The following is an 18,189-nucleotide window of genomic DNA, read 5'->3' as shown; positions in this document are numbered from 1 at the left end:
CCTTTAAAGCAGACTAATGTGGTATACCAATTCATAAGCCCTGCCTGCGGATGCCCCAGCACCTATATTGGTATGACATAACACATCTATCTGAGAGGATCCCCTGCAATGCACAGGAAAGGGCTATTAGGAACGATACTTCGGCGGTACATAATAAAAGCAATCTTCCATGATAGAATTATCCAAAACACAAAGATAATCGGGAGAGCCCAGATCAGAGACATCTCCACTTGTTTGAGGCACTCCTCATTCAATGGGAAAAGCCCTCTCTGAACACCACCCAAGAGATGCTTTTCCTCCCCCACAAACCTACAAAGAAATATACCAAACTATGGCAATACCAGAACGAAAGAAGACACCAACTAAATCATACCAGCTGCCCAGCAGCAGATGAAAATTTGGCACACCATGACATCACGCATCGTCCAACAGCCAACAAAAATTTGGCTTCAGCTTGCAGTGACATCATGCCTGGTGACGGCACAGTCCAGCTTCGACAGTCTGCTAGGTTACAACAGTGAAAGCTTCAACTCTTGAAAATAAGTTTGAAGATTCCTTCCAACTGCCAATAGGAGAGGACCACCGTGCCCCCAACCAATGAAAATTCAGCTCATGGATACCCCCCTGCTGACCCCTGGACTATAAATTAGGGCAGCAATGAAACCATCATCAGTGTTCTCAAAACCACAGCCTTGAGAATATCTGGTTGAATCCAGAAGAAACGTTACCCTCAATTATTTTCCTTACATTTCATTTACATAGAGTATTTGCTTAGGTATGAATTAATCTATGGATAATGTATACCAGATTTGAATATACATAAATTTTCCCAAATTCATCAATCTTGACTTTTCTTATGTATCCAATAGGCATGTTACTCACTAATCTAAGTAATATTGAAAAAACCATGATAAGAAGAAAAGAAAATAACTTCTATAAAATTAATGCAGCTGAAGCAGCAATCTCCTTCAATAGCAGGAAAGCAAAACATAAACTAAACATAATGTGTAAATAATGATGAAAATGAAATAGCCTTTAATAGTATCAATAGTAATACTAAAACCGAACAACCATAAGCATTAAAAAAAGGGGGGTACTACTTTTGCCCTGTTAAACCATAAAATCAAGCACATAATTAGTGTCAGCACTGCATAAAACATATGCCTTGATTATATAATTTAATGACCTTTTTGCTTTGTGTATTTATTAATAATCTCCCATTTATTCAAAGAGAGATTCTGTTATGATAAATAAAGATTTTAACACAGCATCTTCATTTATTCCAATATTAGCCACATTATAATTAGTCTATGTAAAATTTATAGTCAACTAAAACTCTATCTATAAAGTCCCTTGACAATGTAAGACAAAGTTCAAAAGAACATTCATGAAGCCATCTTCAAGGACAGCTTTCTTAAAAGTAAAGGCATATGAGCTACCAGATTACATAAACTGATGACTGGTTGTTTTCACCGACATCTCCAGAATCTTTAAGAAGAGGGCCATCAGTCTCAGAGTTTGTCTGTTGTGCTTAGTAACATTAATTTTGTAACTTTGCTGTGCCTTGAAAGATTTTCCATTGGTGTGGGATGTCTGGTTAATACGGTATAAACCACAGCTTTCAACATGGTTGGGTGCAAAGAATGTACTCAAGATACTGACTTTTCACCTTTATCTGGAAAACTGGTATCATTATGTGTGATCTCAATCTTGAGAACAACTGAAAGTGAATAGTATAGTTCTGGTGGTGAATGCTGAAACTAGTTTGGCAATGTACCATAGAGATGATACTAACATACCTGGACATTAGGAATAGTTAAACGGCCACGCACATCAGTTGTTCCAGGAGGCATTGGCCTGTTGCCATCTCTTGTCCATCTTACTGGAGCGCGAATTGTTCCTTCATCGCGACACTGGAACACAACCTCACGAGCTGCCACAAAAATAAAGATTAGTTCTTTGTTGAAAGAATGGAGCAAAGTACAGTACTAATAATAATAATAATAATAATAATAATAATAATAATAATAATAGTAATAGTAATAATAAATAATAATAATTAATAGTAATAGTAATAATAATTAATAATAATAATGAATAATAATAATAATAAGTAATAAAATAATTAATAATTAAATAATTAATAAAATAATAAATAATAAATAATAATAATAATAATAAATAATAATAATAATAATAATAATAATAATAATAATAATAATAATACCTCAAGTACCAGAAATAGAATACAATAAGGTAAATGCAAAGTTTAAAGTACCTTTAGTAGTACAGAGAAAAGTCTGGATGGTTTATATTACCTTTGAAAAAAAGATTTTCCTAAAAAAACAATAAAAAAATTATTACTAAAAAAAAAATTAATGCCTGTCCTGCGTATTATAGCCTCAACTTCTGTTGATTAAAGAATTACAATGGACATGTATGAATTTTAGGATGCTAAAATTTACTATATTGCCCCTGCAGTCAGGGTACCTTAAATGATAACTATGTCACAGGTAAGTCATTTTTAACTGAATAAAACATGTTGGTAGATATTTATTCCTTTGTACTGCAGTTATGTCAGGAAATGTGAAAAAATACATTAGATAATCAACTCTAAGGACTTAAAAATTTACCAACTTTGTAGCTTCTATAGTCTTAATCAATGTTCTTAATGAGTATCCTCCTATGTCAACTAAAAGAACTTGAAATGAAAATTACTTTGAATACATACACTACAAAATAAATACAATTCACTAGTCCATTTCAAAACCCCCAAAAATTATTGCTTTACTTTCTCATACAGCCCCTCTCAATCAATATAAATCAATTCTGAGAAAGAAATGATTAACCAAGGCATAGTTAGGTGTGTACTATACTAAAATGGAAAGCTTTTAAACTACACATTATCGCGCCTTGGAACATATGGAGCCTATGCCCTGGGGATAATAGTTCCCCCAGTGGAGTTAAGGGGGGTTAAAATAGGCTTTATTATAATACTGTTTAAAGGCTTGTCATATTTGTGTTACAGCCAGATTTTAAATCATCAACGCTGTGATTACTTCTTACTCTCCACTTATCACTTTGTTTTTTATGAAATAAGTATGTGATACACTTTTCATAGCTTCAAGAACTCACTTACCAGCTCTACAAAATAAAAGAGAATCTTTGAATTCAGACAGCAGCTGACAATCATTCATCAATTCAATAAACTGCTGTAAAACAGCTGACAAATACCAACGTTCATATTAAAATTCATTATTTCTCTGCTTACCTAGCATTCATATAGCAATCGACTTTGACATGATGATTAACTCATTAGCTGAGAAAAAGAAGAGGGGTTCCTGTTTCCTCAGCCTGCTTTGTCTTTTACCTTCCCTCTAACAACAGAGCAACTCCATTATCTAAGCTTTAGTTGGTTTTTTCGCTCACTGGTTTGAAATTGGCATTATCTATGTGAACCTAACCTTTCATTCATATAGCCAACTACCACACTGACAAGGAAGGTGGAATAGTGGAGCACTCAACAAAAGGATGAAACCAAACCCATATAAAATGAATGTTTTAGAAGAAAATTAATGAGTTACTTTTACCGATGTAGGCAATCCCACTGATAGTTTCTGCTTCAGTCAAAGAGAGATATTAAGGATAATGAACTGACTGTAGGATTAAAATGAAAACACCCACTTAATAACAGGTATACCTCTGTATACAATATGTGCAACTTCATTCTCTACACAAAACAAAACCAGGATTTATAAAGCAGAAGAGGAAATAGCTTCCTCCTTGAGGTTCAACTTAGATAAGCCCAGCAACAACTTGGGAGTTCAAAACGTACAACAATTCTAGGCGAGACTACCCAAGCACTGAATAAACAATATCTTTTAACAACAAATTATATACACAATCTTCAGATGTAGCCACTTCTTGTACTTCATGTTCCTTAACCCTGGGAACAATTAGCAAGGACTCTTCTACACTGCTGTGACCTTGACATGCTAAAGAATGTATAACAAGAGCATGGAAGTTAGACAAAGGAATATCCGATTCCTAACTGACAATGATTATGAGAACTCAAAGGAATTTAACTAGACCTAAGAGTTCCTCTGCTTCATTATCCACTCGCTAAGATTGAGGACGAGTTTCACAATTTTAACAGGAACGTGTAGTAAAAAGAAAAGGCACACATCACTGACTAAAAAATGAACCCTATCAAAATAGGGTAGATTTTCACAGACTCATTTTGCTGTGGCAAGTACTATCACAGAAACGATTCTAAATGTTAAATACTACTTGAAAGAGGCTGCTAAGGATTCTAAAAGTGGTCTTATCAAGAACTATAAAACCACATCTCAATTCATACCAACCCTCTCAGGTGGATTAGGGTATTATATTTTGAATGACTCAAGGACCTCTTGAATGTCCTTATTTTTAGGGATGTCAGCTTTGAAAATGTGCAGTACAGAAGATATCACCGACCTATAACCTATGATGTTAGCAATGTCAAGTTCTTAAGATGTATGAGAAATGGGAAATATTTAATGATGTTAAGCAGCGTGGCAAAGGGGCAGGAGATTCCCTCTAGGGTAGCCATGGTGTTGGTAGTTATTTAGCCGACTCTGAATTCAGAGATGATTTCCAAGACTGGCTTGTAAAAACCTAGTTCAAAAGATATGGTTGGGCTTATCCAGATGGTTTGCTGACACACAAGGGGTTTTTGTGAAATCTTACGAAACCAGGAATCTGTTTGAAACTTGCTCCCAAGGAGTAATGAGAGAATAAACCTAAATGTAGATTGGACTGGCCAATTACCATAGCAGCCAATGATGAAGATTCAGGGCCTTGGCAGGGTAAAGCAATAGAACATCCAGTTGTTCAAGTCTTGTCGCAAATATCATGATGTTTAGGAAGCCCTACAATTTCCAGATATCCTTGTGTGTGTAGTACCATTAAAAAATGCTGCAGCATTAAAAGTATGTTCTTGGATTCTGACCAACACAGAATTCCATGGTCAGCATGAATTTAGTCCTTCCTTGCTTCTTGAGGTATGCAAAATTGTATTGTCTAAGGAAACTAAATCCTTGATACACTCTTCACACCAGCCAATAGTTGGAGATTGCAAATGTGTAGCCTTCTTTCCTTATTTGACCAAAGAAATGACATATGTAAGTTCCCTACTTCCACAGTGACTGAAGGAATGTCAGAAGAGGGAGAAAAGTATTACTTATTAATAGACCAATAATGATCTTCAAAGACAAACATGTGCATAGCATTCTTATTATAATAAATCATTCCCACACTGATTATTTCTACAATATGTAGTAGCTTCAGGAGTTGTTTACTATTTGATGATATCTTACATGAAAAAACTAGAACTATATCAATTTCCTTGTATGGCACAAGAAAAAATCATACTGCCTGCCAACACTCAGAGCACACTGTCACTGATATTACCACTTTGGCAGCAGAAAACTAACCAAGGCATATGAGACGGAGTTGCTGTGTCATTACCTACCAAAAGTAAGATAAGCAAAATACGTGACTGGATGTGAAACCAAGTACAACCCCTCTAATTGATTTAAAAAAAAATTTGATTGATTAGTGGCCTAGTGGCTCCAAACTTATGAATGTTAGGTAAGGTTGATAAAATAATGCTCTTCATTCAGTTAGCTGCTTATATTAAATAATTTAGCCTGACGAGTGAATAAAACTTTTTAACTCCCATATGTTAACCAAACAATTTGCTATGGTTATTACAATAAATATGACAAACTTTTAATCAATTTGTATTTTTCATAGCAAACAAACCTGAGGGCTTAACAATATGATAATCTTTTAGCGCCACCTGGAAACAAGTTAAAAACAGTCAAAGAGTGTAAAGCAAGGAATCTGTGTCATCTGGCAACTCATGCGTATATGAGGTGGATGTTGTCACTGACCCAGCTTAATTGGAACCTCATGACGCACCAGTCTTTCTTCCAACCCAGGATATGAGAGGGGTGGCTAGAGGGGGGGTAGTTAATGTTAAGTCCTCAGGTTTGTTAGCTACGAAAAATACAAATTGATTAAAAATTTGTCATTTGTTCATTATGCTCTAGCCTGCATACTCTGTGAAGGAACTATCCGATGAGGAGTATGCCTGCTTAATCACCTCACGAAGCCAGAATGAAAAGGAATTCTTGGAAACTTCCATCCTGGACCGGCCAGTGCTAAGACAAAGTCTACAACTCCTAGGCCCTAGTTGGAGTCCTTTAGATAGCAGAGCAGAGCTATGACAGGATAAAGCAAAAACTCCTGTGAATCAATGTCCACCAATTCACTCTGGGAAAGAATGAAAACAAGACAAATCTGCCATCATGAACCAAGGGATTTTGTGTCTTACCTACAAATTTCAGGACAAATTAAAAGGCCACAGACCTCCAACGCCTGTTGTTTTACTGTCATAATTCAGGCCATGAAGCTCACCAACTCTCTTTGGGGAAGCCCAGGCCAAAAGGAAAACTGTTTTTACAGCCAGATTTCTGACTGACGATTGATGTAGTGGTTTGAATGGAGTTCAAGTGAGGCTACTCATGACCAGAGTAAGATACCACATCGCAGGTTTGAGCTCTCTTGTTGAACAGGACTGTTCAAAACTCCTGAACAACATCGACATTTCCCAGGATAGAGATGTCCAAGCCTTTCAGATGTAGGATCAATGCCAAGGTGGCCCTGTAGTCTCTGAAAGCTGAAACAAAAAGAGCTTTTCATTTCTGTGAAAGATTGGAAAATCCGGTATCAGCTCGCTAAAATTGAGAGTGAAACACTGTCAACGACCCCAACCTCAGTATGCAGCCCACTTGTCCTGGTAAACTGCTGACAAATACCTCCTGATATAGATGGACATCTGGCCTGCTGCTGTGTGAGAAAAGCCTCTAGCTCTCAAGAGATACTCGATAGTCTCCAGCCATGAAGCGACAGATATCTTACCGACTGGCGGAACCTTACCCATGAGGCTGCCGAAAGAGGTTTCATGGTGAAATTCTCTCAGAACTACTGACAGAAGATACAGAAGTTCTGGGAATCTCTCTGCCTGTGGACACAGAGGCAGCACCAAGGACATCCTAAAATTACTCTGTCAGGACCTGATGGATCAGGTAGAACCGAGGGAAGGCGTACACCTGGAGATTATGCCAGCTTCCTGTTGAAGCCAGTGGCAAAGAGGTCTAACATGAGTATTCCCCAGAGATAAAACAGCAAAACACTACGTCCTTATGCCAAGACTACTCTGTACATAGGACTTTGCTCCAACTGCTAGATTGTCAGCCACCACATTCCTCCTACCTGGAATGTATCTGACCAAGAGTTCCACAAAGGGGCTTACCACACACTGGTGCATCTCGACTGTTAAGTGAGTGGAGCTGGCGGCAGAAAGGAGTCTTCTTTTCCAATGAACAATCTGGGACCATGAAAGGAAGACCTCTAGCTTCTGTCACTGAGAAGAGGTCTAACATAGGTCTTCCAAGGAGACAGAAAAGATAATAGGATACACCATGGGGATGTCCTAAGACAAAATACTCAGCAGATAGGTTCAAAATCTCCTGCTGTAAAGTTTTGCATGTCAAAGAAATTGCACTGTAGACCTGGGAAAACCCTTGAGCTGCCTAGGTAACATGCATCTTCAACAGTAGAGACTTCCTATGAGATCATCCCTTATGACATACAATCAGTATGCTACTCATCAGAGGAGTCACCCTATGATGATAGGGCACAACACCCCCACTTGGACTAAGGAACGACCATGGCAGTGTTCCTGAGCAACATAAATAGAGCTAAGATGGATCCTAACTACTCTGGAGATAAGAACACCAGGATATGAGTTACATTACTGATTTGGTTACTCGGGTGAAAATGAAGGTTAAGCTGGGAATTGAACCTAACCCAACCCATTCCCAGGCTCTTAAAGAATGGGAAAATCTTGCAGAATCAAGAAGCAGAAAAACATCTGGGAATTTGAAGATTGTGCCCCAAAATACATAAGCTCAAACCACCTGGGCTTGACTGAGAACACTTAGGCTAGCAGAAGATGGAGAGATATGTTTGCCCAATCTAGGCTAGGCCTAAGACTCAACCACCTAAGCTAGGATAAATAGGTAAGGGAAGGTTAAACTAGCACACCCATTGTATGTTATGCAAGGCTAGCCTAAGAACTTATCCATGTAGGCTTGCTATGCAAGAATTCGACCACTTGGGCTAAGCTAAGATGGAGAAAAAGGTTCAATTTAACAAGACTATGCTACACTAGGCCATGAACCCAACCACTTGCAAGGTTAAGAACTCAGCGACTTAGGCTAGGAAGATGGTTAAGGCAGACTTGAACTAGCTAGGCTAGGCAAGACGATAAAAGCAGGCGCGACTAGCTAAGAACTCAACCACTTAGGCTAGGCTAAGGTAGTTTTGACTAGTTAGGCTAGGCTAAAAACTCAACCACTTAGGTTAGGTCAAGGTAGCTTTGAGCTACTTAGGCTAGGCTAAGGTAGCTTTGAACTAATCAGGCTAGGCTAAGGTTGAGGTAACTTTGAACTGGTGGGCTAGGCTAGGAACTCATCACTTATTATGGCATTATATTAATTTTAGGTTGTATAAAATAGCAAATGCTCTTCCATGGTTAAGATTATAAACCACGTAATAACAAAATTTGTCTTTGAATACTGTTTCCACAATGTTTTAAAGCCTGATTATCTTTCTAATAGGCAAAAGTAAAAAATTTGGCATCTTTTGGTCTGACAATCCTGCTGGTATGGTATTTGTTTAGTAAGTCCCACTGGCTGTTGAAGCTTGAATCACGTCTCATTCCATGGTAAATGTCATGTAAATAAATGATAACTAGGCTGTACTGATTATCAATAAGTCTGTACACCTATTCTAATGTAAAGAAAATAATCTCAAGTTCTTTGAATACTAGGAAACAATATGGATAGAAGCATAAAGATGATATACCTAATATGCAGCCAAGTTACAAAAGTAGTGTTTCTGTAACATTAGGCAAAATAAAAATGAAAACCATTATGATACAGTGGTCACCGTAAATGATGTACATCATAAATGTCAATGCAGATATATTAGCATCTTTGAAAACCAAAACTATATGAATTGAGGAAAGTAAGTTAGGCTGGTATAATTATATGATGTGTGAATGATTATCTGCTAACCTGCGACGAAAAGGTTTCTGTTACTAGTTACTTTATGATATGAACAATAAATATCATAAACCTGTTAAAAGTTTTGTATACCACTCATCTATAAGTTTAGTACATGCATCAGAATGTGCATTCTTGTAGCCAGTTAAGAAATAACAGGTAGCACTGAACGCAACATACATTACAAAATAAATACAGTAAGTCCTCGGGTTACGCTGGTCTCGACTTACGATGTTTCGTGGTTACGAACGCGCCCCCATATTAAAAAATAATATTTTGCGTCGTTCCGTCTTACGCGGTTTAGCGTCGTAAGCAACGTAAACAAACGCGAACTAGTTCCGGGCGCACGGCGGAAGAATACGCTTTGTGGGGGAGAGGACGGCGTCGCTTCGCTACGCTCATTCCTCGCCCATACGCCATTTTGGTTGTTTACAACTGCCTCTCTCTCCTCGTGTATCGTTTTTGTAACTTTTTGCTCTTTGTTATGGCTCCCAAGCGCAAGGCGGACTCTTCTGATGGTAGTGCATCGAAGAAAAGAAAGGCCATCACCATGGAAATTAAAGTGGACATTATAAAGCGATCTGAGAAGGGAGAAACGCCAACAAACATTGGCCGCTCGCTTGGCCTTAGCCGTTCGACCGTTGCTACCATTATCAAAGATAAAGAGCGCATCGTTGAACATGTGAAAGGATCTGCTCCTATGAAAGCGACAGTGATAACTAAGCAGCGTAGTGGTCTAATAATTGAATCACCTGCCTCAGCATCTCCAGCAACTTCTGGAGGTTCTTTTTCTCTTCACTAACCTCCCCCAGTCTCTCCAGCACCGCAGCTTCCTCTCCAGTGTGCAAGCCAATCAAACTAATAAAGGTAAGGAATTGTTCTCTCGTTGTTATTGATAGGTATTTACATTAAATCATGTGGTATTTTTCAATGTTCCGACTTACGCTGAAAGTCGTGTTACGACGCATCGTAAGAACGGATCACATCGTAACTCGAGGACCCCCTGTAATACATAAATATGAGCATAAAAAATATAACTATACACAGTATGTCTGTATATAGGCAATTCACTGTTGATCTTCTCTGGACCTACAGCTACAATTGTGTAATATGTACCTACTGTGCTCTATCAAAGATGCGTTCATAGCAAGTGGTGTACTTTACTAAGATGTAAAGAAACATAAGTTTAAAATGTAGTAAAATCTATTTGTTACACCAAAACACAGGAACCACAAGATGCTGTTTTTACTTAAAAATGGCTATGAAACTGCTAGCATAAAAGGCACAACTAAAACTTGTATAAACTTTTTGCAACATCAACTTAATTCTCTACAGATCGACAACTCTACAAAAAACATGCATCATAAGGTGTCATTGTTAAGTAGATGCTTTCCAATTTTATCAAACCAAACTTTGTTTGGCTGAAACTCATCATTGTATTTTTTAACTGTATTGTTTAATACCATACAATACTACATGCAAAATTAATTTTCTAAAAGGTCTACACAAATCCAGACTATCTCTGATATGAGGAAAGCCATTACATCCAATCTCTGTTTTACAAAATCCCTAGACACAATTCTTGACTTCATAGATACACTTCTTGATTTCATACTAATGAAAAGATGGATATTTAGGTCTGCCTTCACAAAGGTTTACTAAGTAGCTTTAGCCTTAGTGAACACAGCACAGTAGTATTTCTTGACTATCTCAGCTCCTCAAAATCATATGGACAGCTGAATAAACAGTTTCATCTTAGATTTACCTTAATATGAAACAGAATTAGATACAGGTATCGGAAACAAAAAGGACTTGATGCTACAACAGTAGCCCATTTCAGAGAAAGAGCTAAATAACCTGGCCCCAAAAATGAGAAGGCAGTAAACTACATGCTAAAGGCCAGAATTAAAAGTTGTGTTAACAAGGCCTATCAAGTGGATATATTATATATATATATATATATATATATATATATATATATATATATATATACACTCCACACACACACACACACACACACACACACACATATATATATATATATATATATATATATATATATATTATATATATATATATATATATATATATATATATATATATATATATACACACACACATATGTAGTAGTACCTCAAACTTTACTTTGAACTTAATCCATTCTAGAAGGCTGTTCAAAATACAATTTGTTTGAAATATGAAACAATATCCTGATAAAAAATAAAGAGAATCAGGATAATTCATTTCAGCCAACCCAAAAAGTCCCCCTTTTCACATTTTCTCTATATTATTAATGTGTTCGAGAGTTAAATTAAGAGTGTATTTCCGTGTATGATTTACGAACTGTTTGGTGAAAATGGAGAATGGCCACCTGGGGGATGGAGGGATGGTAAGCAAAGGGTGATAAGAAAATAAATTTCATTCACATTTTACAAGGACAATCAATGGAATTGAAAGAATGTGTGCCCGATTTTGTGTGTGTGTGTGGTGTGTGTGTGTGTGTGTGTGTGTGTGTGTGTGTGTGAGAGAGAGAGAGAGAGAGAGAGAGAGAGAGAGAGAGAGAGAGAGAGAGAGAGAGAGAGAGTGTATGGTTGTTGTGTTTATACTTGGATCTTAAGTGCATGAAAAAGATTAATCATGCCACAATACATCAACTTACTGTTGGCAAATGGCAGACTTTAAAATAAACATGAAGATTTTGCAAATAAATAAGTAATAAATCAAGAATGCAAGACAAGGAATGAGAGTTAAAATAACTTTTCACAAGGAAGCCACGTAAACAAACAATCAAAGGGACACCGAAGCTGAACGCGGTGCCAGTTTGTTTATTACAGAGCTTTTACAGTAGTAAAAAATTGTAAAAAGCAATTGTTACTAAGTAAGTATTTTACTGAAGCAAATAGAAGTGATTTGGGCAGATCGAGTGTAAGTGAAAGAAATGGGAGAATAATCATCCCAGCCCAACAGAAAGTTTGACATAAAAAATGTTCAACAAATGAGGTACCACTGTATATGTATGTATACATATATGTATGTATATGTATAAGCAGCCCCTGGTTACAGACAGGGTTCCGTTCCTGGGGTCTTGACAGCAACTGAAAACCGTCACTAACTGAAGTCTACAGGAGCCACAATGCACCTTACGGTGCCCTAGCCTGATTAATAATGCCCTAGTGTCACAGCCAGATATAATACCCTAATATATAGTAACTCTTTAATAAAAATGTGGAATTTCATATGCCTATTCCTTTACTATGGTCTGCACAGCAGTTCTACAAACTTTTAACGCCAGATTTGATAAACCTACAGGTACTATACCTTGGCTTAAGAGTGAGAGAGAGAGAGAAAAAAAAAAGTCACCTCTTTCAGTATGCTAGTTTCCTTAAGTTGAAAAAGTAGAATGATAAAAGTAACGTTAGTAACATCATAATCACTGTTAAACGTTACAGCCATCAGCAGCTAAATGAGAACAGTTGTTTTGCAACAAACACCTGAACTAATCAGATAACAGATTTGCTTGCTTCCCAGCCATCGTACAATAGTGAAAAGTTACGATACTTATGTTACAAATGACGTTAAGTAGAATAGAATTGACATATTATATGATACATTTGTTTACTCTGGAGGAAATAGTATAGTAGTACGTACTACCAAATTTAAGCCGCAGTTGTAGCTGAAGCTGATAAAACAACGTTCAGCAAACATGGATGTAGCTCAACTGCAAATAATAGTGGAGAAAAAAGTATTTTGATAAAAAATACTGTTGTTTTCACGCTGCAAAACGATAAATACATAAAGCTCGTATTATGATAAAATAGGGTAAAAAATATCTAAACATTATTAACTTTTTTACAAAATAAATGCTCCTGACATTATCTAATAACAAAAAATTATTAACTAAATCTCTTCACATCAAGATGTATTTGCATCATATTTCGACTTACAACTTCATATAACGAAAAATAACACTAAATAGAAGGAAATACAATTGCTCTGAATTGAGTTAAATACAGTGAAACTATCCTCTGCCCTCGGCTGATTTTTTCAAACCAAAACATTAACGCTTTGTTTGTATTTTATAGTAAAATAGTAATATGAGACGACATAGAGTATTATTGGATACAGTGATGTAAAGCATAACTTTTTAAAAGTCAAGAAAGAGATGCACATGGTGTATTTTATGAGGGTCTCTCTGCACCAAGGCTAAGCCAACAATAACCAGACAACTATGCCATATATATAAAAAAAATAAAACTACTTCACAAGAAGATGTATTTGTATTAAAGTCATATTTCAACTTTAAAACATTCATATAAGGAAAAATAACCTTGTCCCATATAAATAGTTTCTAAAGATTAATTTATGTTAGTAGAAGCAGGAAAATTGGTCTGAATTAAGTTAAAAACAGTGAAATAAACTCACCTCTGCCCTCAGCTGATTTTTGAGGAGGTTTCAGAACTTAATCTTCAACTAATAATGAAACTTTTCAAAGAGAAATAATAGAAATTTGGCTTTTAAGTTTTTTTGTTTTTTCTTTTTTTTCATTGAAAAAAAATCATGACGTCACTCTTCGAAATCGATATGCCTGGGACTCTGAGCATATGGACAATATCTTCCTTAAGGCAACGATGAAACAGATTAAGATAATTAACAGAGCTAATGTTGGCTTAGCAGTGACCTCAGTCATCAACTAAGGGCATAGTATCTACCACTATATATTTCACAAATGTAACTTCTGTCATTTACTACTTGATAAGGGTGGAGTCAATCCACTGAAATATAGTCTTTAGTTTTAAACCAGAGTGTTTTAATAGGCCTTTTAATCTTATATAATGAAACAAATACAGTATGCATCTTATCCCATGGATCTTTTAAAAAGTTATTCTTTGCTTAACTGTATCCAATAATAGTGTATGAATAGTAGTGTTATCATATTATACCACTGTATTATAAAATACAAACATAGCGATCATGCGCCATCTGCATTGTCTGTGAAACAATGATACCATTTGGAAATTTCATTTCAGGCATCAATGTCTGTTTAAATATAACTAAGGGGGCAGTTTCGTCCAATCTGCCATACATGTTAAAACAGCAGTAAAATGTGCTCTTTCATGCCCAGTACTTTTGACAAAAACGCCTTTCTTTCCAATTTTATTTACGGTTGAGTTTGATGGCATACCAAAGCTTTGGGGAGTTTCATCCATGTTGCTGTTGCATGGTAATTTAGTCATTAGCAGCTAGAACATTAGTTTTTTAGCTTCAGCTACAACTTGCAGCTTAAATTTAGCAGTATATTTCCTTGCCAATCTTTTCTCCATACCAAATAAGGGTATAGTATACACTACTGTAATGTAAAACATATCAGTCCTACTTTACTTAACGTTGTTTGTAACATAAGTACAGTAATTATTTACAGTTGTACGATGGTTGAAATGCAAGCAAAACAGCTATTATTAGATTTGGTTGTTCATAGCAAAAAAATTGGTTCTTGTTCAGTTGATTAAGGCTGTAAGCGTTCACACAATGAGTATAGCATTACTAATGATGCTTTTATCATTCTCTTTTAATTCTTTAACTAATTTAACTATAAGATGAAAAAAGAGACAGAAGAAAGGTTAGTCTATTGTCATTAGGTCCCTCAAAAAGGACTTCGCATGATACTCAAGATACATGATAACACCATTTTTTATGGGAGAAAGTTTGTGGGTCTCACAATATGTGAGATCATGTATTACATGAGTATTAATGGCATATAAGGAAAAAAGAAATAAACTACTGTGGAAAATAAAGTGATTAATAGACAATGCATACTGTAGTGTAGATTCCTAGTTCTTATAAACAGCAAGCCTGCTGAGCTATTGCTTATGGTATAATACTGAAGGTATCTATGGACAGTTATTTCCCTGGTTGCTGACTGATTTGCCAAAAATGTGTAAATTTACACAAAAATACATTTAATCATTGTAAAACAAGTATATAAACATTGAAAATCAAATGCAAATAAGTCTTCATATCTTACCTTCTGGAACTATTGAGAGCATTAAATAGAACAGACTCATCAATTCACTCTTGAGAAATATGATGTTTAAGGGTTTCATAGTATGATACACAAACTCAATTTAACAATTTATTAACAAGCATGTACATTTGGCTTTAACATGACTAGGAATTTATCACATTCAGTATGAAGAGCTTCTTTTAAAAAATTAACATTCAAGCCCTAAACATCATATTGCACAAGTACCTTAAAACTAATCAGAACCCAGAATTGTTGTGTGTAAAATATAATTATTTTGACATTAACGCCAAGATTCAAGCAATGACAGGTTACTAAAAAAGAAGAGGAAACAGAGTTATACTGTGGGGATGAGAAGCCTGTAGTACTGCCAGCTCTCTATTATGAGTCTTCCCTACTGAAAATTCAGTGCAGTACATCTAATGGCTAAAAATTTAAATGTGTGGTAGCAGGTATTTGCAAGGGGTTGAAAACTTAGTTTCAGTTGAACATTTCCATAGTATATTGTATTTCTAAAAGGTACTGGACTTGGTAGTCCAAAACTTCACTCTCTCTCTCTCTCTCTCTCTCTCTCTCTCTCTCTCTCATATGAAGGATATATGCTACCAATCACTCTTTAACAAATTTATTATCAGTCATATTTATTCAACCGATTGACTATTGATACATTAAAGCTAAATACTGTACTGTACATATATATACCAGTAGCTCCCAAATTAAAGGATTGCTTTAATATGCTTAATGATCACTAATGGCACTAGAATGGCTTCATTTTGAAAACACACCTGAAACCTAACAAGAGTTTGGCTTAACAAAAAAATTAATTATATCTTAGTTTTACCAGACCACTGAGCTGATTAACAGCTCTCCTAGGGCTGGCCTGAAGGATTAGATATTTTTACGTGGCTAGGAACCAACTGGTCACCTAGCAATGGAACCTACAGCTTATTGTGGGATTCGAACCACATTATATCGAGAAATGAATTTCTATCACAAGAAATGAATTCCTCTGATTCTGGGTTGGCCAAGCTGAAAATCGAGCTTCAGACCACCGCACTAGTAGCCGAGCGCTAAAGCCACTTGTCCAACACGGAATTGTCTGGCTTAACAACCAGCAATCATTTATTGCTATGACATTCATAACTGAGAAGGTTCTTATAGGGTTATCTATATTAGAAAGTTTCAAATTAAAGAGTACATTCACACATTACACAACCAGGTTTCTACGTATTTGCTGTAAATGAAACTTGAAAATACTATGCACCAAACAAGTTATTTGAGAATACTCAAAGTATCTCTATGCCAGACTACTTTGGTCTGTATATTGCTCCATAAGTTCATTCCTAATGATCCTTTAGGGATTTTGCAATATCAGTGAAGCACTGTATCATTTAATGTTATTTCTTGACTGTAAGCTAAGCGGAAGATTACAATTAAGTTTTGAATTGCATTAAAGCATTTTCTGCAATATAAGCAGTCAAGCTTCTGGTATATTACTGTGTATGGTACAGTAAAGCTATATATACTGTAATACTGAATGAAAACCAAGAAATCTTATGATTTCATGAATACTAATTAATACTTGGCATCTTTATACAACAAAAGATATCACTTCACTTTTAACACTACTGCAATACAACATTCATACAAATATTTGCCAAGACCTTCTAGTTTGATCATACCTACTTTCTTGTGAGTTTAAGAGTTAGATTCTATAAGGTTTTTAATCTACATATAATGGATAAAAATAAAATCATATGGACCTTAATGGAGTATTTTAGGAAGTTACAAGATACAAAAGACAAATATGAATCAAATCAAAGAGAGAGGCTGTCATTAATCTAAAGCCATTCAAGTACTTTTGCAGTACTGTGTACATAGAAAAAGTTTTATTCAAATACTTGCAAGTAACTACAAATCTTTGGACAATTTAATTATATTATGATGAAAGTTATTGTCAGTGAATTGAAAATATTCAACCAAGTTATCCGTGCCACTACTGAATCTGTTCAAACAATAAATTCAATTGGGTTGCCAAACAAAAAAAAAAAATGTTAAGTGGGTATTTGACAAACAGTTATTATTTTGGTGCTTTAGCTGTTAACAGCAGGCATAGTGCACTTGAATGACAAAAACTCTATTTTATGTTAAATTGAATATATATGCTCATGTCAGTTTATACTGTAAACTGCACAGTTATAAGAAGATATGAAATTATATACAGTTAATATGTTTTTGTCTTGTAGGCCTAGTTTATAAAACTTATGTTCACTGCCATACGAGTAAATTACAAGTCTGCTGTTTATGTCCCTACTCATTTGAAAATCAAATAGCACACAACATCTCTGGGTTCAGGGACAAGTAAAAAATTTACCAAAGGCCAGTAAAAAGCATGTTCTCATTAGAGATTCTCTAGCTGCTCCCACATTCACATAGGTCTACAAATGAGAGTAGGTAATACTGTACTTATCACTAATGCAATGAATAAAATTATGGTAAATAAATAAAATTCTACACATTGATACACATATTACTGTTGTCTCAAAATATCAATAATTCCTGACAACAATAATGGAACCTAAATCATAAGCAAAACTAAAGTGATTAAAGTTAATATTCAAAATATTCTAAAGCCTTCCTGTACCTTTTTAAGCTTTGTTTTACAGTCTGTGGCATAAGGGAACAAGAACTTTCTGAACCAGCAATATGTTTACATATTTTTATGTATATCATATCCTTATCATAATGTTTTTAAACCCCCACATATGTAAATTTCATTATATCAAAGTAAGCAGTTGACACTGCATAAAATATAACTGCGAACTATAAATGTAACATAAACAAATCTACTATAAATTTTAAAAGCTAATGAATTCTCTTGATATCAAATAGTTATATAAAATTCATCATATCATAATAATGTGTATCTGCGACAATTTGCCAGTCTATTAATGCTTATTTGAAAAAATAATTAGAATGTCATTATACATTCTA

General features: G+C 35.4%; 1 protein-coding gene across 1 annotated transcript in view; it reads right to left on the bottom strand.

Annotated features, from left to right (window-relative positions):
- LOC135219776 (basement membrane-specific heparan sulfate proteoglycan core protein-like) overlaps window positions 1–18,189 on the bottom strand; it is a gene marked incomplete in the record, with an annotated part of 1,285,796 nt that overhangs the window by 519,394 nt on the left and 748,213 nt on the right. The window contains 1 exon segment of the mRNA XM_064256828.1: window positions 1,800–1,933. Within this exon segment, the coding sequence (XP_064112898.1) occupies window positions 1,800–1,933 (134 nt within the window).

Source organism: Macrobrachium nipponense, chromosome 1 (assembly GCF_015104395.2).
Source record: "Macrobrachium nipponense isolate FS-2020 chromosome 1, ASM1510439v2, whole genome shotgun sequence".
Lineage (NCBI taxonomy): Eukaryota > Metazoa > Arthropoda > Malacostraca > Decapoda > Palaemonidae > Macrobrachium > Macrobrachium nipponense.
The sequence above is the reverse complement of the archived record's forward strand: the minus strand, read 5'-3'. Positions and strand labels throughout refer to the sequence as shown.